Source organism: Macrosteles quadrilineatus, unplaced genomic scaffold, assembly GCF_028750875.1.
Source record: "Macrosteles quadrilineatus isolate MER2022 unplaced genomic scaffold, UCM_ALF_1.0 Scaffold_2__2_contigs__length_208266976, whole genome shotgun sequence".
In the NCBI taxonomy this organism is placed as follows: domain Eukaryota; kingdom Metazoa; phylum Arthropoda; class Insecta; order Hemiptera; family Cicadellidae; genus Macrosteles; species Macrosteles quadrilineatus.
In genome coordinates this window covers 197,349,186-197,375,504 of record NW_026542595.1, presented here as the reverse complement: position 1 = coordinate 197,375,504, position 26,319 = coordinate 197,349,186, and the positions used below count along the sequence as shown (strand labels likewise).

At 34.0% G+C, this 26,319-nt stretch overlaps 1 protein-coding gene across 3 annotated transcripts in view; it reads left to right on the top strand.

The window, feature by feature from the left end:
- The first annotated feature begins 13,043 nt into the window (after nucleotides 1–13,043).
- Nucleotides 13,044–26,319, top strand: part of LOC128987491 (protein peste-like) — a 33,542-nt gene continuing 20,266 nt past the window's right edge. Inside the window, exon 1 of one of the 3 annotated variants that reach the window (XM_054408359.1) lies at nucleotides 13,044–13,123. In XM_054408359.1, the coding sequence (XP_054264334.1) occupies nucleotides 13,062–13,123 (62 nt within the window). In that variant the 5' untranslated portion in view covers nucleotides 13,044–13,061. Of the gene's footprint in view, nucleotides 13,124–13,168; nucleotides 13,264–26,185; nucleotides 26,209–26,319 lie in introns of those variants that run through there. The other 2 variants (XM_054408361.1, XM_054408363.1) reach the window with 2 other exon arrangements.

The following is a 26,319-nucleotide window of genomic DNA, read 5'->3' as shown; positions in this document are numbered from 1 at the left end:
CACAAATTATTCATGAAATTAAAAAAATAAACATAACTATAAACAATCCTACTTTGACAGTTCTCATTGTGTATCGCAATTTTTTGTAGCTGTTTAGCTCAAATTAGCTGTTTTCATAAATGCAAAAAAATAATAGTGCTGCACCCTTTTGGTAAATCTTATAACTTTTTAATGCTTTTCATACCATAAAACCAACTTTTTTAGTTGAATCAGCTGACTAAATTCTTTAATTCCCTTTAAATACGAATACTCATAAGGTTAACATGGGGGAACTGCAGAGCCACTGGGGCGGAGCCTGAATGTATTTTTGAAATAAGAATATGCCTTTATTTTTAATCGGGAATGTGAGCTATCATCATGCCAAATTTCAGCCCAATCCGTCCAGTGGTTTATGCGTGATTGAACTTCAAACAAACAAACAACACACGAACTTTCACAGTTATAATATTAGTAGGATTATCGTGTTGGCAACGCACTTACTTGTTGTATTGGTTGTTATTGTGTTGGCAACGAAGTGGGGTATATTATGGCCCAATAAGGATAAAGTATTTTTTTTTTGCGTTTTCGTTTTACAATAAAATACCTAATTCGCATAAGAGTGTCATATTAAGGAAAATTTGAGAATGTATTCGAGCAATTAAACGCCCGAAACGCATGAACAACTACTTCTGGCAATGTTAAGGTATTTGAATGTAGAACACTTGTTTTAAAACAATGCTTTTTCTAATTATGTTAAAGGTGTACAAAATTTCAGAAAACAAACCTCATAAGGTGTGGTGATAACTATTTTTGCAATTCTCTCAAAGCAGGCAAGTCTTTAAAAAGTTACATCTGCTAATCGTATGGATCCATGCAGGATTATTTCTGCCTGAACTTCAAAATCTAGCCAATATTGAGAAAAAGTCCATTTGTTTAGATCCTCAAGGTCGTGTTCAACCAGAACTGTGGGTTCACCAGATGATACTAGCAAGCAAACACAGGAAAAATGCCGATACAAAGGATATGTTCGTAATCTCCACATCTTTAGTAATGAAACTTGTTATAGATGTTAATAGTTCGAGCGAAACTGATAAGTTAAATTGATGAATTAGTTGTATTTTGTATTATATCTATAAACATTTTATTTATTGTTTGCTTTATTAAAAACCATAAAACGTGATCGCTCCGCTCAACTAGCTTTCACTACTATGAAATTAATCATCGTTTTAATTAACACCTACGCACTGAAAAGGTCGTCTGGATACACGGTAACAGAGTCTTTGAATCTATCTATATAAATAAAATTAGAGTTTTGTCTGTACATAGCTCAGAATCAAAAATGTTTAGGTTATTTTTACGTTTTATACACATTAAAGAAGCCGAAACAAGTCTAATCTAAATTTCTGTCTGTCTTTCTGTCTGTCTGTAACACTCAAGATGGCATTTTACGCAATCTTCTCCAGGAAAACGAGAGTACCTATCAAGATCCAAGTCATTTTAATGTATTCACTGGATTGGCGAGAGTGTCTTTAGCCATTAAAATGTAGCCTCACTACTTAGTAAATAAAATTACGGACGTTATAAAATGCAGTTTTGTGCGATTTTTGTCAAGTTTTCGTCCAATTTTTATCACATAATGTGATCTATGAAATAACGAACAGCTGTTCGGATCAAGTTTATTTTTTCTAGCTGTCACTGATATGTTTACAAATTTTGTTTACAAATACCACAACCATTTCCGATCACGTTTTGAAGGCAAATCCCATCCAAGTGAGATTAAAAACGTTTTTTTACATAACGTATTTAATTAATCACAAGTGGAATAATATAGTGTAACCGTAAATGAAATTAAATAACCAGGCATCAACCAGGTCAGGAACCAGAGATACTTTGTGAATAAAATTGTTCTTGAGTTTTGATAAGCAGAAAGAAGACCTTGAATCAGTGTTGTATAGGGCTGGGAAACTTGAATTTATTAATGATCGTCGCCAATAGCTTACAAACAAGGTTTTCACTCATTGACGGTGCTTCGATGGTGGTTGTGTAAAGTAAAAAATCACAACTGCAGTGGGTGATTGTAACAGAGGTTTACGGATGATGATAAACTCGCTTTTCCAATGACTGTGTCACTTTCTGTTCCTACTCACCGTATGATGCAATAGCTGGACCTTACAGCCAACAGGCCCATAGTCCGTCTCTTGGGTACGTATTATAAGTTACCAATCTAAATCATCTATAGGACTTCATTTCATATAGTAAGCCGTCATTTCGACAGCATTTCGGGTCATCTCCAAACTAAGCAAATATAAATTGTTATGATAAAATTTGATAACATTAACAAATATTTCATAAATACTTATTTGATAGGTATGTACTTTGTTAGGTATGCTTAAAGCATAGCAAATCCCCTAATTAAATTCTGTATTTTTGTGTATATGTCTGTTGGTGACGCATTAATGTCCTTATTTCTCAGTGTTTCACGGAAAGGACAAGTGTATCTTTGATGATAAAAATGTCAACCGGAATAAAGTGTTAAATGGCGAGGTTCAGGTAGTACTTTAAATACTTTTAACCATTGTGGAAAGTAACTTTCAATTATAGGCCTACCTTAGGGATATGCCTCTTAGATCTATAAAAAGCATATTTTAGTTTAATCATTGGATTTAACATATGGACCAACACGATCCGGGTGGCATTTAATTGCGTTTGTTTTGGCTTGAAACTGTCAGATACTGTATTTGTAAAGGTTTATATATAATAGTTTTGCCAACATATCTGGAAATATGCAAACTGCTTTTCTTAATATAAGAAGGATTCAACTGAATATTATAAGATCCCCGTGCGTAGAACGGGCACACAGCTAGTTTTAGATAAGATGAGAGGCTGTGCACTATGCAAAGTCAATAGTATTCCAACTGTAAAAGGGTACTTCTCAACTCATTTGAATCAAACAGTAAAAGTTTTTGGTGTAAAAATACTTTGCACGTTAAACAATCGACACAGGTTCTTGTCATTAAACACATGTATAACCCGATATGACTATTTATTTGCAAACTATTTCTTGATGTTGTACTGTATTATTATGAAAGATTAAAAGATCAGGTGATAACCCAGTAAAAAGTTTACCCTCAAAATGGAAGAAAACATCAACCAACAACAGCACGCTCAAGCTTTACCACCATGAAATACACTTAAATACAGGCTTCAGATCTAATAAGATGAGAAGTATACTTGCACCATTTACCCATGACTTAGACAAACATATAGGTGCCACTATTTTTATAACTGTACAAAAACTAGGCGCAGTATTCAAATTCTCGTCCTGGCCAGAAGTGCAGGTATCTAGGTGGGTGGCGGCTAGGTTTATAGGATTAGCGGCTCGCAGGTGGGATAATTGGCAAGGCATTGTTGGCCAAACTGGCGTGTGATAGGCTACACCAAACAGCTGATTGTCAAAACAGATGATAATTATTGTAATCCGCCATGCTGTCTGCGGCGCTGACTGCGTTTGGCAGCGTTTGAAGATGCCGCGCGGAGGCTCTTCAGCTGTTTCTGAGATGTTTCACTTTATTAAAGGTTGAAAGAGATGTTTGCATCGAATAAAGGTTTTAGGAAGACATGTGTGGCCTTTGAAGGGTTTTTGTGCAGTGTCTTTGACAACAGTTTTATGCATACGGATAGAACTATAGATATTCCATTCCCATGTTATGTTTGTGGCTCCTTTCAAATTGAAAATGAAAGTAGTTGAATTGATCAACCGACATAGAGACTGATGTAAATTGTCAATTTATAATAAACCGATGTTTAACCAGTCTAACTGAAAGAACAATTTACTAAAGCATCTTCTATGGCCCATACATTATCAAAGTTCTCAAAAAAGAGAATATAGCATTTTGGCTGTAGCGCATTCTATGAGTGGCTTATTTAAGGTTGATGGTATTAAACTTGCCACAGCTGGCCCTATGGAGCTGGTCATGTTTACTTTAGGATCTAGTAGCCCATGTAATTTAAAGTCAGTTTTGGTTTCCTATCATACCCGTTGGTTCGGAATATATAATTACAGTAATATACTGGTTTTGTAAATACAATTTGAAATACCAACGAAGATATTTTGTAATACTTTGATAATGTAATACCCGAATGTATCAGTTAGGCATTTTATCACTTGCAATTTCGATTTGCCTTATTTCCACACTCTTCCCTCAAATAAATGTAGGACCCTTCTGAGTAAATGTGTTCTCTGTATTTAAGAGTTGGGAGAAGTCAATAATATAGCATTGTTTTTGGCCGTAATATGCCAGGCTAAACAGTGATTGTCCGAGCACCGATCACCAAAAACATGCGTTCACGTTGAAGCATATTAATCATGCTACATAAGCTTGAATACCGAGCAGAAAATTGTATGAGATTCTTAAATATATTTTCCGTGTGAATTGCTTGCCAGATTTTTAAAACTTTTGTTTTAGAGGTTAAAAAAATCACAGTTTAAATTACCTACCATGTTTTTCTTATGGAGAATATTGTAAAATGTTGTAGTTTGCTTGTTCATGGATATATTTTGATCAAACTTGGCAAATTTATTGATTTCATACTAAGCTATTAATATTTTACTAAAAATCACACTTTAATAGTTACCCTGTAGCAGCAAACCTAGGTTTGCATTAAATTATTTTAATAGATTTAATTGAAAATCAGTTCAGACAAATGTAAATTCGCTTATTCGGCAGGTTTGCTGCGGCGGGAGTATTTTCGGGTACCGTTACTACACAAAAATCAATTAACAAAATAACGAATGATAAAGAGAGGAAATGTTACACTGATTATGCAGGAAACTGGGGAGATGATTACGAAATCAGCTGATTATTCTAATGTATTGGCAACATTGGTAACTAATGACAACAACCAGTGTCTATGGATTCAGTTTACCCTGTTTGTGAATCAACTGGAAATTCAATGATTTTTGGCAATGGGTAAATCATATTCTAATATATTTGCCAAATACGATTTTCATGTTTTAACCTTTCTAAGCATTGACTTTTCTGGTTGCGGTTAAAATAGTTTGCAAATGTGTATGGAAAAATCACAGCTCTTGTTTTTCACATAGTAATAACAAGTGACCAAAATACATGAACCACACAAAAAAATACATGTGTTGTATACATGAATACATACATGAATACACAATACCAGTATCTTCTATCTTTATATTTAATACTGTACATAAAGCATTTCCTCTGTAACGTCCCTTTTCCGCCCGCCATACTTCACCGAATACTATGATTGAGGTGTCATTTTAAAGCTTACTATCTATAAAGATCTATACGATAATATATCTATTATAGCGTACGGGCGACTGGTAGCCTAATTTTCTTTAAGACCAACCCCAAGGCTTTTGTTTATGTATAGAGGGTGCTTTTATAGGTCTAGTCCTTGCTTTAAGGCAGCATAGATTAAAGGAGACCTTCAGTTTAGTATTTAAACACAGTCAGATTGCAAACAATAAACAAAGCTGCTTATGAACATAGATTTTAAATGTGATACTTTTATTGATGACCGTATCCTGATTTAACTGGGTGAGTCAACTTACCAGATGGATCTACGATCGACATACTTTCAACATTGTAAATCAGTTATTTTATTAATAAATTAATTCTAGAGCCAACACATGTTCTATAATTTTTATACCATCAAAATCCTGCAACACATCTTACAATTCTATGCCTATACAAAATGCGCGATTTGGCCACAACCCCTGTCTAATTTATATTTTGTAAATCTTAATAATATTATAAATGTGAAAGTTTATGTGTTTGTTTGTTTGTTTGAAGTTCAATCACACATTAACTACTGGACGGATTGGGCTGAAATTTGGCATGATGATAGCTGACATTCCCGATTAACATATAGGCATATTCTTATCTTAAAAACCCTTTCGGGTTCCGCCCCAGTGGCTCTGTAGTTCCCAATTTATTTATTTATCTCCAACGGATTACACCAATTACACATGAGAAGTGCTTTAAAATTACATATCAAGATGAATGTGTAACACGCTCGTAAATATTAGAAAGACATTTCAACAATGCATATTATACCAGCTGGTCATATCTGTATGCTTCATTGTTGTTCTCACCCATTGTTTTACTTGATGTATACCACCTACAGAAAAGAGAAATATATTATTTATTACATAAGTACTCTTCTTGTTTGTGATGCCACGCACAGGCTTGTGGTCCATGTGGACGAACACATTCAAGTCTTAAAGTAGACCCCAAGAATCTTTCTATAAACACGGTTTAATCGAATATTTTTTTATGAGACAATATTGAGAAAGGTCTTTTTGCTTAAGAAACGTGACCTATTCCTTAAAAGTTAGACCAGAGCTTAAAAAAGGTGAGCTTAAAAAAAACTTGAGCCTTTTTTCTGACCTTTGGTTGGACAATCGTCTTTGGCCTTTAGACCAAGTCATTCCTACCAACATTATTATAGTAGTTAATATTAAAACTGGCCTTCCCAACTCACTTTTACAAACAGTTTTGAAAATTGTCACTGTTTTATATGGACATGTACACTAACAATGTTGTTTCTTAGGCAATGTTAAATTTCTACGTACAATGTTGATTGAGTTAATTTATTCCCGTGCAAAAACTATGTTTAAAGAGTCCCAAAATGTACAGGCTAACCAGTTTCATACTGGTGGAAAAATTATTTTTGAACCAATGTGCAATACAGTTTTGTAAAACACCTCTTTCTTATTTTAACACAGCATTTTTAATCTCGACAACATTATTTTAACAAAAACCTGCAAATATCATCAAACTAGTAAACATGTTTGCGTCGACCTTTCCAATTCAAAGGAGAAATGACAAATGAGATGCAAATATGAAAATAGCTCACTCGCTCACTGGTAAACTAGATAATGAATTGGTTTTGACACAAACAAAACTGCAAAAGAGAATATTCCTCGATGATATTCAGTAGGCAGTGACCGAATGGACGTCATAGAATTATCATTCAATCAAACATAAACAAGCCAATGTGAATGTAATAGTTCCAAATACAAAAGTACATTCCATTAGCAATCACAGATACTTCTACACGAGATATTTCACAGCTCCATTAACGCTAGGCTCTATTTGTCACTATAATTAATTCGTTAAAGCATCGACGTGATCATAAAGGCAATGGCGACGACGCATCACCGGCGGTGGCAGTGGAAACGCTATGAATCAGGCCGTGGATTACTCGCTATTATTGCAATCACCAATATTGTTCTCGCATATGCAAGCGTTTGTGGGATTATATTGTTCATTATCATACCGCTAATTAAACAATCTACTAGGTTTAATTAAATAATGTGATTTTCTAATTAAAAACACTTTGTCTTTTTTAATTAGTGAACCTGATGTGAAAAAGTTCTCACTGTAAATCGAGAATCTGTAAATGTATAAGGTAAATGCAGAACAAGTGGAATGCATTTGCAATGTAAGGCTAATTACAATAATTATTGTCCTTTTACAAATTGGCACCGGAGTTTAAAATTACAAAATGTTATTCTAAGGTGAATTCTTAACGTTGATTTTATCAATTCTTTTAAACGTAAAATCTCTGAACATCTTTTAGTTTCAAGTTAAGTTACCTTTGTTAGGAAAGTAAATTAGTATTTTTTTGCTAAATAATTTTGAAATAGCTGATGGGCATTTATTTAAAAAGTAGTTATTGTTATTGTATATAGTGCAACACACATTTCAAGGACTGGTTGGATTTATATTGAAAATGCTCAATTAATGTACCTATTAAATGTTTAAAAAGTTAATGAAAATTGCGAAAACTCTTTCTTATGGTAATCTATCAATTATACTTGGCAGCTAGTATTTCAATACTGTAATCTTTGGATTAAAATAAGCAGGTATGCTAATTTTAATCTTCATCCAGTTCGGGAACTATAATGCCACCAAAAATGGAATTTACTTTGGCAATTTCTTTTGCAATAAGTTCAGATGAATGTAAAAATCTAGTGTAAGTAACAAAAAATAACCTACACATTTACGGTACACAATATTTAATTATACTTTATATTTGATGCTTAAATTAAGTAAACTTAACATTTTCAATCATGCAGTTTTTTGACATAAATTAAAAACTAATACAACTGAAAATAAAATATGACTAATTGAAGCAAAAAAGTAATATTACTTTTCCTCGCAAACCTGTAAAAACCTACCATGAAAGGATAAGAATCCCTCAAAACATCCAATAAAACCTACATAATGGTTCACAATCATTTTATTCCCTTAGATTAAGGATTACAGCGACACCAATCCATTGAGTGTCATGTCATGCCGGGGACGGATAAGCTATACAGTGATACCAGGGGGAGGCAGTTGGACGACGTACGGCTCAAACTACATAATACAAGTTTAATTATTCGAAAACCCTCTCCGCGCTCCTCTCATACAATTGGTGGATTACGGGGGGAGGGGAGGGGGTGATCCGCGGATAATCCGAGCTAAGCGACCATTGTTGTCGGCAACAGAGATCTGGGTAGTCTGGACAAGTAAAAATGGACCTGGGATTAGCCTACCGCAGCGCCTGGAACTTTTGATCAGTCTTTTATGGAAGTTTATGAAAAGTTTGTCAGAATTCGTTGGATGGTATTGCAAGTTACGTCGGTCTAGGGGTCTAGGATTGGATGGTAGTTTTATTTTGATTAAAAAATTATGATATGAAAAAAATACTACATTAAATTACTATCATGACCCAACGTAACCCGGCACAACTTGCATTCGAAGGTTTTGGGGCCGGTCCAGGTTTTTAAGCAAGAAATACGGTCCAAGTATGGTACTTGTATTACAGAAAAAGATTTTAGACTAAATTGATAATAGTAGTCGTTGAACACTATTTTTCCTGAAGCATTGGGTTGTAAAATGTCCTGTAGAAAAAACTGGTCTTTAGTAAAAAAAAAACACAGATAACATCTCTCCATTTTACACCATTTTCCATATCCAGCTAAAGGCTTTAAAAAGTTAACCTTATAACACTTTCTGATTACGAAATTTCGTGATGGCTCTGAATAAAATCATGATGAACTTACTAAAGGTGGATGAAAATGTATTAAATAATACATTGACGGCTAGCTTGGTATTGCAAACTCGACCGAATTAAACTGCAAATACATAGATTGAGAAAACACTGTCTAGTGTAATAAGTTGTGCAAGTGCAGATATTAACGAAGTATAGTGTTTGTTTGAATAAAATATAATCTATAATTTTAGAATATTCTAAGACGATTGTTCTGTAACTGTTAAAAATAGAAATTCTCGCCCCTATACCTTATTAACGTACTTCTAGTACGTTAGCAGTTTATTATGCAGTATGTTTCACCATCAACAAATACGTAAAAATACTACACCAAACAATTATATAAAATCGTTAGAAAAAAATCCGTTTTATAACTTAGCAGAAATAATACTGAAGTGTGATGAAAGATATAGTAGATCACAAGCAAATTGGGGGTTTTTTTTGCCGTCCCTCATTTTCCAGTTACATTTGAGCTTTTGTCAACTAGAGTCACTTTAGTATCTTATTTTCATTAAATACTTTTACAATACCACTGTATCTTAAATTTCTCGATTCAATATGGATTTTTACTTAAAATCACTGAACCCAATTTATACGATATGAGGTTAATTTATTTTACAAAATTTTATCCTCCCCAACCTTTTGAACTGGATACACTACCGTAAAATGAAACGGACGCGATTTGAATTTTACTTTTCTACGCACAGCCGTTAGCCATACAGTGCCTTAGGGCAGACTTGTTTTTATTACAGCTCTTGATTCCATCTTGAAAAGGACCTCTTTTTAAGCCGGTCTGGATTAAAGAATTATTCAAAGTACAAGTAGCTCAAATGGACGGATGGGGTTACGAAATGTGGGGTTGGGGTTTTGTAAATATTATAATACATTATAGTTCTTGGTAGGTTTGATAACTCTCATGAGCTAATGCTCTCAAACCGCTAAACTGTGTTCCAAAACTATGTCTTAAGACTTAAACTTTTGACTTTTTAAAGTACAAACCTCAACTGTTTTAATAGCTAAATCTAACCAGAAAATGATTCGGAACATCCAATTTAGGGTTTGAAAATTCCTACACTACCTTAAACGGAATATATTTTATGATTTGATCAGACATTTTGTTGTTGTTGGTTTTCGTGTAGTGATTGAACTGATTCGATTATTTTTTACTTGTGTGTGCATTTTAACATTTGATCATCATCGGCTCCATATCCCTCAAGTTATAATTTTGTAATTTTGTTTAGTCACAAACATCTCTAGATCATTGATAACAAATAAATAAATTTCGATAAAAATAAGGGGTCTATTTGACAGTCCACTAACAATTGAGATGTTAAGCAGTAAACACAAGCTTTTACAGAACCCTTCATACTTCAGTTCTTCATACTTACCAACTAACCTCCTTAACACACGCAAAAAATTGATTTTCTGTGTGACTGAGCGGTTACAATGCTCGCCCGGTTTCCAAATTAGTAGACAAATTATTAGCTTTTTGATGATTCAAAACTGGTCCCAGTTGTTTAAGATAATTAACTTTAAAAAATAATAGTCTTGAGTAAATGACCTAATATATTTGCTATACTACCCAGTTTTTCGCTCTTTTCTACATTCATCCACGCGTATGCGGATTTCTCCGTCTTCATAATTCGTGTAAGCGATTGATAAACAAACATTCTATAACTATATAGAGCTAGTAAACGATTGAGCTCGTTTTATAAAAGAAAATCGATCTAATTCGAGTTCGATTAATCAAAACCCGTCAAAAACATACCCCAACTGAGTGATTAAATTCACAGCATTATCGCGCCAAAAGAAACCTATCGCCCATTCACCCCTATAGCCTCTAGCCAAAAACAGCTAAATAACGCGTGCGTAATTGATTAATTTGATAGTAGTTGTGGGGGGGGGGGGTCGCAATGTACCGCCCCGGGCACTGATTATGGGGGTGTTCACCGGGGAGGGGATTTTGATAAACTAACTCATAATTAATCCAAACGGTGGCGAGTCATTTACAGTACAAGAGGGTGGTAAGCTCTTGCATGTGACAGAAGTATTGTTTATTTTTCCTAGTAGTACTAGCCTATGCCTATTGGTTTACCATGGTCAATCAGTAGGAGGTCGGTTTTCAAGAGCCTAACTGTAAGCTTTATAATGGGGCACTAAATAGAAATAATCGTCTTTTAACTGCAAAAGTATTACCAATTTGTAATAGAAAACTACATAATTTCAATACGGCAAACAATTAACGGTATAAGCAATTTAGAGAGAAAGATGAAATTGGACCTTTCGTAAAGTTTGGACAAATGGCGTTACAAAACATTAATATAAAAATTCAAATATATTGCAACACTAAAGCGTTTATTTCTGGCACTAAGGATAAAAAATAATTAGGGGTGAGTTCTTTAGCTAGGTTATTTTTTTGTTAATTTACAGTGTAGAACAATAACAATAATCCAAAGAAGTCAATAGGGAAACCAATTAATTGTTTAGAGAATATTATTTGACTGTCAAAATATAACCGTGATTTCAAAACTCACTTCAATAATTAATATAAACCACTTAAAACATACACAACATTTTAATATTCACAATTAGTTTATATACAAAATATTAGAGTTTTAAAAGTCAAAAAGTACATTTAAACCTTACTGTACTCCATTTTTTCGTATAACTTACAGTTGTTGATACAATACCATATCATAACACTTTCCGTTGATAAGTAATTGTACACTCGACAACCCTTTTATCTTCCGGTTAGAATAATATGCCTATTGTTCACCCCTTACTCCCCTCTCATGAACGTGTTTGTGGAGGGTTGGAAAGGGACAGATCATCCCTGTTAATTAATTGCCGTAAAAAGGCTCTCAACAACCCCTGACGTTGTAGTCTCTATTAAGACAGTCTTCGTGATTTGAATTTGACAACAGTAAACATGCCTAAACAGAAATTTCTTTTGGATAAAAAAAAATTATTGGTTTCTAGCAGTTATTGGAATTTTTCGAGAATCGAGCTTAACAGGACAGATTGTAGAAAACATTAATTATTTAAGGAACTAAAAGGTTTATATTTCAGGTCTTCCCTTAAATCAAAAGGTTAATGGTTTTATCCTAGGCGAGGTTGAATTATGGACCCTGGTGCCTGCATCATTGAGCCGTCAGTAAATAAATGTTAAATTAATCTTTTCTGCCACAGCATGGAAATAATAACTTTTCCAATACGAAAATTGCTCATTGCCGCTCTAGAGCGGGAACAAATTATTCTCGCTTGCTTAATCAGGTGATTTTCCAGTCATTACCGCTCTCGAAATGCGCTTCATGTGGCTGTCTACGGTTCTCGAGTGGCAGCTATTTCAATTTATATATTATTACAATCCATTATTTTACACCTAGTTTTGCTGTACTAATCCAGCAGTGTATTGCTGGATTTAATTAACAGTTTTAACTTCAAGGCTGCCAATTTAATCCTGAGATAACTTTTAAAATAAATAACTCAAACTGAACTTAAACTTCGAACTATTTGAAACTGGACCCTACTGTTCTTTATCAGGAATGACCCGGAAAGAATACCGGAAAACGTTTAATAAATAATTGTTACGCCTAAAGAAACAGTAACAAATAACAGTAATAGTCAACAAAACTACTAAAGTCGTTTAACTGAACTTCCATTTTAAAAGCTCCATAGCTACGTATCCCCGGGTAAAATGATACAGGCTGTTACGAATGGGTATGGGATTTCAAAAAAAAGCAAAACATGTATGGTCTACTTACAATAGATTTAATTTGACAACCATTAAAAGGGAAACTATGCGTACACCATTATCATGTATGCCCTCGATTAACTCCCATAACATTTTAGTATCTCGGATTGTTTCATTTTTTTTTCAAAAATGCAATGCAGTTGAGTACGTTACTGCTAGTGGAATGACTCAATATGTTTATTGGGAGTATGAGTGTCTTCAATTATGACGATCAACGTTCAGTGGTTGTGTATACAGGTGTATATGCAGCATGGAACCATGTTCGAACATAGTGCCTCAACCGCGGTATAGATTTATATCTTTGTTTTCTAGGTAAGTTTACAAAAGTTGTGTGAAATAGAAGTTACCAGGTTGGCTTAAAACGGATTTAGCCTGTATGTTTGACGTTAAACGCTCTTCTAGTTTCGTGTTAATCCAACTGCGTTATAAATATATATATTTTGGTTTTCAAGGTAAGTTTACATAGTATAATATAGATACACAATCCTCGTGCTTAGTGCATAAAGATAACATTTGTAGTCGGTTTTTTTTATTCTGTCACGTGGAGTTAAACAATAACTTTAAAATTAACATAGAACGTGTTGGTGACATACTAATAAAAGTATGGTATAAGTGGTATATACTTAATACCAAAAGGGGTTTCCCTGTAGCCTAACATCCCTTTTCAAGCAGCCCTATATCCATTTTTTTATGATTGAGGTCCCAGCAAGATCGCCAACTAGTTTAAAAACTCAACTCAACTGTTTGAACAAATATAAACCAAACTCATATAAAACATTTTTTACTTTTTCCCCATAGTAGTATCATAGATCATTGAGACCCTGTCATTCATTTATAACAACGTGGTTATTTATAATAAATCATTCATTTATAACAACGTGGTTATTTATAATAAAGAAAATCTTATAACAATTTAATTAGTGCAAGGATAATATCCTAAAATCTTTCAAAAATATTGTTGAAATTACCAGTTAACTTGATAAAAATATTTAGAACTAGCTGAGTACCCGTCCTTCGCACGGGGTCTGCATATAAGTATAAAATGCTTATTGCAGTTATACGCAAGCTTTCCGTTTGCAATGGGGGAGGACACAGGTTGATAAAATTTTGCTCTTTATATTTACTGAATGATATATAGTATAACACATCTACCATAGCTATAATGTTCTACCACTGCACCTAAACAATAGAAAAAAAGAATTAATAATCATTCGCACAATATCACAAATTATTCATTAAATTAAAAACATAAACATAACTGTTAACAATCCTACTTTGACGGTTCTCATTGTGTATCACAGATTTTTGTTGCTGCTTGGTTCAAATTAGCTGTTGCCATATATGCAAAAACAAAATAATAATAGTGCTGCACCCTGTTGGGAAAACTTATAACTTTTTAATGCTAATGCATATTATAGAAAAAACTTGTAAACTTGAAACAGCTGACTAAATTCCTTAATTATGAATACTCATAAGCTAACATGGAGAACTACAGAGCCACTGGGGCGAAGTCCGAAAGGAATTTTGAGATAAGAATATGCCTATATGTTAATCGGGAATGTTAGCTATCGTCATGCCAAATTTCAGCCCAATCTGTCCAGTAGTTATTGCGTGATTGAACTTCAAACAAACAAACAAACAAACACACACACTTTCACATTTATAATATTAGTAAGATAATATATTTTTAACGAAGAGAAAAAAAATTTAAAAAGCTTGCTTTCAGTTTACACAATTACAGTCGGTTCCCTAAATCGTATAATTCTAAATAATATAATAAATCATATAAAAAACTATTATAATTCATAATTCAGTCAATACACCTGCATGCAGGTAAGCAAATATTGAGTCATCCTTACAGACACGTTTAAAAGTTTCCCATATAGAAAACCAATGGATTTGGATAGGCCTATTGATAGGAGACATTTCATGTTAGTTGCGTAAAGTTTGTGCACTTATGTTCTTCTGTTATTTTATGGTAGGTTTTACAAGTTGTGCCCTACTTTTTAAAAATAAAAACAGATGACAAACTTTAAAATTGAGTTAAAATAACTTTTTCTGCAACTAATTAATTGTCATACACAGTTGAATTTTGTTTCTTGAATTAGTTTGTAAACATCTGAACTCTAAACATTTTACACACACACATTTTCCTAAACATCCAAATGGTAATGGAAACAAAAGAAATTCGTGCCTACTAGTTGCACAGATCATTATTAATGATGTTTAAATACCCAGGTATACCTTGATAAACTACATTACATAAGCTGGACCTGGACAGAAGCAAGCACCTTTTAACTGTCTTCTGCTGATCCATATAGTTTACAAATAATACTCTCCTGCTTAATCTTGGTCAAGAACAAATTATTTGTCGGAAACAGAAACGTTCAACAATTAAAAATTCGTATAAATAGTCTGATTTAATTTATTTCCCTCGATTTATTGTTCGGATTTAGCAATATTCTGCTAGTAGATCATCCAAGTGGCAACTTTCTCAATTACCCGAGTTTTACCTAACTAATGTCTCTAACCGGCGAACGCCATCTTTTACTAATTAATAACTCACTTAATACAACGTCTTTGTCTTCAAAGACGAGCGTTTAAGATACGCTTCTTGATTTTAGTTTGATAAAACTCCCTTTAGTAGAGCGTCTAAAATATTTGAATATTAACGGTATGAAAGTGTTGAGCCAGGTGTAAAATTGGCTCAAAGAAATTTTGGATCTTGTTTACTCGCTTTTGTTGCAAGTGCTCCTTAAGTTTTGAGGAAATTGTTTTCAGTCACAAATTTAAGTATTTTTCTATTTTTTCCCAAAAGCATTTATTGAACACACTCCCATGATTGTCCTTATTGATCAGCGTATTATTGTTTACAATTATTTGTTTTTTAAAATTTCAACTTTGACTAGTTTAGCCAAATAAACCAATTGAATTATAAACAATAGCTTGTCCTCTTATTCTATAACGAAAAAGTAAAGCACAAATCATAAAATTAACCCTAAAATAACAGAAACAGAAATCTGTCGACTCTAGCAGTTACCAACATGAACTAGACATGAAAAACTAGCTTCAAATTTTGCAATGGGATGAGTAATCTACTTGTTTTGGTTAGTCTGTGCTAAAAGCTAAGAGCCTACTACATACATACAAGAGTTGAGAGCTTACTGATAACACTCACTCTATAAAATAATGCAACATGTTAGTATTCACATAAAATAGCAGCTGACTTTACCAAGCTTAAATTGATCTAACCGAGCTTTTTGAGTGAAAAACAAATAACTCTCTGGTACAAATAGCCTATACACCGGCTGATTACTGTGTGGTGTGGCAAAAATTGCATTGTCTATCGTCAACAGGTTAATAACCCTAACCTGAGTCAGCTTTAAACTCCGGCCATAGCAATATACACCAGTACAACTAAGTGCGTGTGTCTGGCGACTTTCAATGTTAAACATTGGTTGTAGATTTGTTTGTTTTTCCGCTTCTGTAAAAACTTCCCAAACGTAGTTTTGTTAATATCTAACGCCTTCATTTCAAACTGTATGTGTAGCCTGGACCACTTTTCTGGATCTTGTTGGTGTTTGGTGTCTGTAGATGTCTCTGCTGCTATAGGTTGTCCCTTCAAATTGAGGTGTACATTGACGGTAAGATTCATTGTAAGGTGGTGACATTTTAGTGTCTTGTAAGATATAAATTTACGTATTTATTCATGCTGGAAAACCTAATATGTGTATTTTCACATAAATGCCTGCTGTATAGCTACGTAAAAGAGGATATTTTGAACTCATATAATGCGATGAATACTTAATTGACGGATTTTTCTTTTGTGATATTTGAATAATATTCATGCACCTATACTCCATATCATAGAGATTATTTGGCTAAAGAAAAAGCTGATTTTAGTCAGTGACAAGGATCACACATTCACCCTTCACTCATTGGTCCAAAATATGCACCTTGGAGTGTCAGCATATAAATCAATTTATCATAAACCGGACTTGTAAAATTCCTCCATAAGTTTAAATATTGTGTTTGTAATGACTGTATCCTGGTATGATGAAAGATTTAAAGGCGCCGCGTTATTTTTGGCGCGCCGACCCGCGACGGTTCTGGCGGGAGAGCACGAGCCGGCCTCTTATCAGTGGCCTGTCACAAAGGTGATAACAAGAGCACCGCTAATTGGTCGATAATTCCCGCCACCACGCGTGCCACCCGTGTTTTCCCTCCGCCGCCAATCAATTCTGATTGGTCAATTAGTCTAGTTCCAAAGTTTAAGGAGAAATTTTGTTCACGCAATACCGTTGGATAAGTTTTACAGTACTACTCAGTTATACTAAAAGTGGACAGTTGTTTTGTGTAGTCGTTGGCTGGACTTAAAATTAATAGTTAGCATTACTCCTTTTATGCAACGAGTAATGAATATAAAATCTCAAAAAGGGGTCTTGAAAAACTGCTACTAAAACAGTTTGAGTTCCTATTGATCACATAATTAATCCTATTATTAGTTAACATCATAAATGAACCCCTGGACTCCTGTCCAAAGGGTACAAATTAAAAAAAAAACCCTAATTTATTTTAGCTCTCTGATATTGCCGCGGCCGGATGGTTCGGAGCTCCCCATAAGAAGACATCCTGACCAGAACAAACTTTAGCCTCTCCGGGGGGCAAGAATTTTCTCCGTAAAAAATCCCCCCACACCAAAAGACATTAAAAATTTACCGTATTAGGGCGCACAAACGTTACCTAATATTAACCAAACATAGACACGGGCTTTTAATCCATTCCGTATCTACATCTGTTTACAGTATCAAATGTCAGTGCCAAACTATCTAAGAGTGTTGATTATCCTAAAAACATCTCTTCACTTCCATCATACTTGAACGAATTAAAATTGAATAAACTAAAGTTGTAAAATAATTGTCCGACTGCTTGCTTAGAAAATCGCCAATTTGGGATTAGTAATTTTCAAACTATTTACTCTACAGCAATGAAAGTAATTGATTTCAAACTATCAACTAGTATTACTCAACAAAGTTGAGCCATGGTTGAGAAAGAGCTTATAACACTGTAATGCCTCTTAGTTGAGATAAAGATCTAGATCCTTCAAACCCTACAAGCCGACCACGTATTAGCTTTTTGTCACCTAATTCCGGCTTAAAATAACTTTCCGATATTCAAATCCATTTTTACACTCTAGTAGGCAGACATCGTTACAGAGTCTAATAGGGATTGTCAAAGCGATACTAGGGCGGCGTCTTTCAGGGGATTTTAGGAATTTCTACAGAATTCGACTTTACGAAACTTCGGCTAGATTTGTCTATTAGTATTGAATTTTAATAGGGCAAGTAGACTATTTAACCTATTGGAACATCTGACGCATTATTTTTCATGTTGTTTACTTGACAGGAGGCATTTTTTATTTCATTAGAATACTACCTTTGATTATTGATAGTAGTATAGATATTATTCCCATGTTAAATCTATAGCTTCAGTTAGGCTGTAGAAGACAATTTAAAATTAAAATTAACGTAGCTTAGTTGAGCTGAGTCACCAACAGAGTGAGCTGAAAACAGTTATAGATTTTTGTCGAAATGCCAACTATTAACCCAAGCACTTTAAAAGACAGCACACTTTTTGTAAACTACAGCATCAGTAATGTCACAGAGACTGTGATAAAAGCAGAAAATCTAGTGAGAAAATATAATTTTAGACATCAGTACACTGTGTGAGTAGATTATTCAAATATTTTATTTTTGAAAAAAAGAATTATGACATCACCCTAAAAGTCAACAATATTATGTTCAATTCATGCGATATTAGGTTCATAACTGCACTTAGCTGACTTTGAACACTGGTAATTTAATGAATGGCCCTAAATAAGCTGGTCTTATTTAGCTTCAGATTCTAAATAGTCAGTACAAAGTTACACAAGACATCTCATTCCACATTATTCACTTATATTTTGTGTTAAAATGTGTTCAGTTTGATCCCTATCTTAATCGGAGGAATAAATTTCTGACATTTTCGAACCCAATTTAGTTACTACAAAAAATTACTAAATTGTTACAACCATCCACGATACATCCAATGACGGTTTCCCGCACCATTCACTAACACCCCACCATTTTACCGAAACAGCTATTGGTACGAACGAGATTTCTTTCGCCGGATTAAGTAGGTAATACTCCTTTTTAATCCTTGAGCAAAAGAAGCAGAAAATCATAGTGGCGGAATGAGCACATTATAGTTCTATCAGGAGCTACAAAGAGGAATGAAAAGAGTAGCCGCAGAACAAACAACGGACAAAACCTATGTGTAATCCTTCGCTGGCAAGGGTCCTGCAAACACCAACTCCGCTGGGGGCCTCGTTGGTTTAGGACTTCTTTACTCTTTTGATTTTTTGGCGGTTTTCAGAAGAGCTTAAATGTTTAACAGATTTTTGTAGGGAAAAGAATATTGACCAACGTACTACACTTGGGTAGTTAAATTGAGCTGAGTTGTGGATAAAGTGCATGGTTGGAAATAAAGATGTTGCTGGTTGGATTCTGAGAAAAACCTTTAGCTTTTTGATGGACCCAGCTGTCCTTGATTGTTTGACTTATAATAAATGGTCCTGACTAAAGACCAGCTGATCTTAGTAACAAAGCTATTAATTCAACAATTATCCTTCACCTTCTTTTTCTTCATCAGCGTCAAATGAATCTAATCTAAAACCCTTGAGAAACGTTTAAAACCACATTAAATATCAATATCTGTGTAGCTGAGACATTGTAGTGTTTGCCTAGCAATCAAAAGGCTGCCGGTTGAATCGATCCTGAGAAAGTCAGTAGCTTTTTGGTAGTACGAAATAGGACCTAGCTGTTCCTGATCTGAGCTTGATCCTTCCTAAATAAACAGCTGTTCTCATTTCGTAACAAAGCAACACATATGACTACCACACTACATTCTAAACTCGTATTATGGCTTAAAATATGCACCTTTATCGCCACCTTAGACTTCTATAATGTGCTGTGATCGAATGACCGTAAGTTATGGGTGACAGCGATGGGTAGTGCAAAAGATCTCGAAGTAACTAATTTCTGAATTTCTGTGTTTTGGGAATTGTGGTTGCCATTTAGAGGAAACCAAGTGTATATTTGTATAAATCACGATAACCTATAATACACAAAGCTCTACGAACCCTAAACGCACAAATAAATAACACATCCTTAATAAGCCTTCAGTTCGGGTTTTATCAACCCAGCACCACATTTATTGACAAGCTTATCCTAAAACAAAAGTATTGAATATTTAATTCATAAATACTAGGTGAATACTCGTTATTAACCTTGAACATCTTTTCTTATGGCTCATGACATTCATAAAAAAGATCAGGGATACTTTAGACTGATTCAACAGAAAGAAGAAACAAACTCCAAGACCACAAAACTATACGTTCAATAATACTTTTAAATGTCTCGAGGTTCTCTGCTGTTGTTGCTCTGCAAGAAGTGCTTTGAAGGTTAGCCTTTGATGTTTTCTTCTTAGGATCGTTGCATATCCAAGGCACTTGATATGTTTCATTAATGCTTGAATGTTTCATGGCTTCAAATCGTTGACGCACTTTGACTTTTTGATAAGTTTTTTTTAGGTTTTCTTGTCCACTTGCAAAGATTCGCTACTCCTAGGTTGATGAACTAATGAATCAAACTGTATCCACTAGATATCGCATAACAATATTCATTAACCTAAGACTCAACCGCAAGTTTTATTGCTTTCACAAATAGCAGCGACCCATACTAGACGATCAAGACCAACAGTTGCGGGTGACTAGAAGCGATTAGGATAACGCTTTTTAAAACTTAATGAGCTTCGATAAAGTACTTTCATAACACGAACTTACAAAATTATAGCTCGTAGCTGCCGTCGGAATTTAACTGACTAACGTAAATAAACATTCGAATATCGCTGTGCAAATTTGCCCCAGCGATTGTGGATTCTAGGAAATATTTTGTTTACTGTTCAGTAGTACTTGGTGCACTTTAAACTGATGTGTTGAATGAGCTTGAATGAATTGTGATTTTTACACGTTATCACCATCCATGCACGTTTGTAAGTGTATAGACGTACTGTATTCAGAGAGATACAACTTTGACATGTAACAAACTCAGTTTGGTTTATTATTACAACGCTAGCTATCAATGCAGTTTATACCTGGCTTTCATAGGAAATAATTTATTATAGGGTATATACACAGTGTACTTTTTAAAATGGCTAAATTTAAAAAATCCAAGCTGATTTTATATTTTTATTTATATATTTAATGAATATTGTCTCTAAAAATCCTTCATTCATTACAAACACTGTTGTCTGAACTTTGTGATGATGATACAAAACTGCATCCAACTGTCCTCCATCGGGCCTTATAAAAATATTATATCGACTAAAAAACATTTGGGGTTAGAGAGTAATAAAGCGACACAAGTAAAACATTTAATTCACATTCATGTTCATCTAAAATACGTAAAAAATATATCGTCTCAGTGAAGTGAATTCCTAAAATTTCTTACGACTCTGCTCCCGGGCTTTCCAAGTTACAATATGAAAACAAATTTATGGTTTCCGTGAAATTAGACAGGGAATTACAATGTGCTGTCTCTTTTGTTGATTATACATTATGAAAAGTCTGTTTCCGTATTCAATTTATTGATAAGAAAGTCGCAGAGAAAATGTGTGCAAACAAGCAATTTTAAACTAGACGGATCTTCATAATTATTGTTCCAAAAGACACAAGGTACTTCCTATTTTTCAAACCTCTATGTACTTCTTCATCAATTATTACACAACAATTAGTTTCTCTGGTTCTTATCTTCTTTCACTGAAACGATTGATGAAAAAAGTTGCAAAACAGTTTTCGGCACGTAACAAACAAATTCAATACAGTTTAGAACAGCCGTTTGATCTTCTTAGGGACGCAGGATCTTCCAAGGAGGTCCTGCTTTGGATTACTCCTTCATATCCTTAATCCTTAATCTTGCGGCTGTCACCACGATCGCTGGATCCCCGTGATGCGCAGATGTTCTTCGGGAATCCAGTCAGGTCAATTTAGTGTTAGGTGAAAAATTGTTCAATTTTGTGGAACACGGGATTGTTTCCTTATAGACCACATGTATTGAATTGAGTGTTACCAAATGTTGAGATTAATCTTGATATAGGAAAGATCTAGGAAAGGTAGAAATAGTAGAATCATTAATTCAATCTTGCATTATTTAGAGAGAATATAATGTAATAGGCTAATAAAGTTTGGAGTTGGTTGGAATCAACGCATGGTTTAGGCCGCATCTTTTTGAAAACGTCGCTTTTACAATCGATTGTATATGAGCTAGAATTTTATCGAATGCGTTGAAATACCCTCAAAGTGGGTAGTTATAATGAAGATTTTCTTTTACATTTGTTTGTTAAGTAAGTAGTTTTCCTGGCAAAAATAAGTACATGATAACACAAACAAGATAAAATGGAAACTGCGCAGATTGTCGTCGAACCTGAAACGTTTCGAAAACCAGAGTTTTAGTGATTTCACTACTGAATATTGTGCAATGAAATTGATTTCAGTGGACTGCAAAACGCAATAGTTGTGGCAAAACTTATGACTAAAACAGTTTATTCAATTGTTTTACTATTTGTCCTTTATTAAAATTAAAGTTGTTATTTTTCGCGGATGATCCACACCGCAAAGGTTCCGCATATAAAGGTTTAAAGACCTTTATATGTTATGCGGTTACGTTACTTTTGTAAAATAAACTATATGTAGCATATTATTACATAGCCTAACCTGTCAAAATCTTACTAGCCCTGCGAATAAAATGAGCATTCCAGCCCAAGTAATTAAGCTATTATGATATTACTCAAAAATTTGCAATAACTCGATTAAAATTCTAGATAAAAAATGTTTACGTTGAAACTAAAAGAATTTAGTTTTTTTACAACCAAGTATGGTTTTACTCTAATTATGTCAAAATTTAAAAGCTATATTGGTGTGTAAGAGTGTTATTTAAAAAACCCTAACAACTGTTAAAATAGTCTTACATAATCAACCATAACTGAAAATTAGTATAGCAGCCAATTGTTGGGATATTATGATAATGCTATTTCAGAAATGTATGTATAGTTATAAAACAGTTAAAATGTTTTAAGTTTATAAAATATAGAGAAACAAGTTTAACTAAACATAGTCACAATACTATTTTATTGTATTTAATGAAAACCATTGCCATTTTGTCTGTTCATGTTTTTAACCTTTGGAATTAATTTGGCGTTTTTGTAAAGGAAATGTATTACCTTCTCATGTTGACTTTTTTAGCTTCGTTAGCTTAGCACGATGAAATGTGAATCAAGAATCAATCCTTCTCGAAATCAAACTAGCGACCTTCAGATTTGAAGGCGATTACTGTGACCACTCCAGACAATTTATGTGGTAGGTTTGCTAAATTTGCGTTGAGTTTTGAGAATGAACTGGGGTTTACAAGGGCATTCCTAACAAAATTATTGGCTGTGGCAAAAGAGAAAGCGTAATTATTTTTATCTTTGAAGGCCGGTTTAGCAATTCAAACGAATTTCACAGTAAAACCAGTAGTGTTCAGAATTCTACTAGTAGACCATGGACTCTTCAGTGTTCAGGTGTTATGTTGCTTGACTTCAATTGTACTGTATTTAATTCTGAGATGATTTCACGTTGTGAAAATAATTCAAAATGTTGATTGGAATTGACTAAGCTTTCTGTATTTGTACTTTATCGCAATATAGTACATTTTTCATTTCGACAATGTGGTAGTTTTACAAAATATTTTAGCACACTGAATTGCTGCTTCATATTTTTGCCCGATGTCTAGTATTACCATAAATAAGACGACTTACCATTATTGTAACTCAAAGAATTGTTGTAAGTAATTTTTTTCCAATAGTTAATAAGATGCATTGCATCCGTAATTGGTTGATATTAATACAGTAAATAATATCTGTGTTGTATAGTGTAGGCCTATGGTGTATTTTATCATGGATTGAAGATGCCTTATGGATATGCCATCGTGATTGAACAGCTGAAAACCACTTTGAGGTATGTTTATATATGTAGTGAGTTTTACCATTGACTATATACATTATGTGGTTTTACAAAGTATAATCTGCGGTTTTATGATTCTCTTTTGATTCATGTAACATTACCTTCATAAATTAGAGCCCAATACATATATTTATTTAGTAGTTGTAGGAAGATCAACAATGAAGCATAAATCTGCTCCACATAAAGAAACAGCTGATCTTAGTCAGCAACAAAGCTTCAGAACATTTTACTCCAATCTCTACTCACACTGAACTATTCATATTAGTAGTTTTAGGAGGAACAACAATAAAGCAACAATCTGCAAACAGCTGATCTTAGTCAGCAACAAAGCTTCAGAACATTTTACTCCAATCTCCACTCACACTGAATTATTCATATTAGTAGTTTTAGGAGGAACAACAATAAAGCAACAATCTGCATACAGCTGATCTTAGTCAGCAACAAAGCTTCAGAACATTTTACTCCAATCTCCACTCACACTGAATTATTCATATTAGTAGTTTTAGGAGGAACAACAATAAAGCAACAATCTGCAAACAGCTGATCTTAGTTAGCAAAAAGCTTCAGAACATTTTAATCCAATCTCAACTCACACTGAATTAATCATATTAGTAGTTTTAGGAGGAACAACGATAAAGCAACAATCTGCAAACAGCTGACCTTAGTCAGCAACAAAGCTTCAGAACATTTTACTCCAATCTCAACTCACACTGAATAATCATATTAGTAGTTTTATGAGGAACAAAAATAAAGCAACAATCTGCAAACAGCTGATCTTAGTCAGCAACAAAGCTTCAGAACATTTTACTCCAATCTCCACTCACACTGAATTTAGTAGTTTTAGGAGGAACAACAATAAAGCAACAATCTGCAAACAGCTGATCTTAGTCAGCAACAAAGCTTCAGAACATTTTACTCCAATCTCCACTCACACTGAATTATTCATATTAGTAGTTTTAGGAGGAACAACAATAAAGCAACAATCTGCATACAGCTGATCTTAGTCAGCAACAAAGCTTCAGAACATTTTACTCCAATCTCCACTCACACTGAATTATTCATATTAGTAGTTTTAGGAGGAACAACAATAAAGCAACAATCTGCAAACAGCTGATCTTAGTTAGCAAAAAGCTTCAGAACATTTTAATCCAATCTCAACTCACACTGAATTAATCATATTAGTAGTTTTAGGAGGAACAACGATAAAGCAACAATCTGCAAACAGCTGACCTTAGTCAGCAACAAAGCTTCAGAACATTTTACTCCAATCTCAACTCACACTGAATAATCATATTAGTAGTTTTATGAGGAACAACAATAAAGCAACAATCTGCAAACAGCTGATCTTAGTCAGCAACAAAGCTTCAGAACATTTTACTCCAATCTCCACTCACACTGAATTTAGTAGTTTTAGGAGGAACAACAATAAAGCAACAATCTGCAAACAGCTGATCTTAGTCAGCGACAAAGCATCAGAACATTTTACTCCAATCTCCACTCACACTGAACTATTCATATTAGTAGTTTTAGGAGGAACAACAATAAAGCAACAATCTGCAAACAGCTGATCTTAGTCAGCAACAAAGCTTCAGAACATTTTACTCCGATCTCCACTCACACTGAACTATTCATATTAGTAGTTTTAGGAGGAACAACAATAAAGCAACAATCTGCAAACAGCTGATCTTAGTCAGCAACAAAGCTTCAGAACATTTTACTCCGATCTCCACTCACTGAATTAATCATATTAGTAGTTTTAGGAGGAACAACAATAAAGCAACAATCTGCAAACAGCTGATCTTAGTCAGCAACAAAGCTTCAGAACATTTTACTCCGATCTCCACTCACTGAATTAATCATATTAGTAGTTTTAGGAGGAACAACAATAAAGCAACAATCTGCAAACAGCTGATCTTAGTCAGCAACAAAGCTTCAGAACATTTTACTCCAATCTCCACTCACTGAATTAATCATATTTAGCTTATAATACGAACACAAAATGAGTCACCCTCTTAATGCATTTAGTAATACGACGATATTTGTAAACTATTTCCTGTGTCACACAGATAAGACTTTATCAACCCTTTCTACGCTTACCACAAACACAATTCAAACCACTTCAGATTTTACAAAAGGACGTCTACTTGCAGTATCCAAAGTCAATGCACCTTGTAGTTAGGCTGTGTTAGTTTCTTCCCATCAGATCCAAACTAATTAATTGCTAGACTGTAATGAGGAAGTGGCCTCAGTCAGTCGATTTCAATTCGCTTGTCCGAAGACGACGTGTGTTTTGCTAGAAGTAAGTCGTAGTTTAAACTAATATAGCGAATAGTTTATATTTATATGAGCACGGCCGGTCTAATGATTTTTCAAGGTTAGAGGCTGGGTTCAAGTCTGATCTATTGCCAAT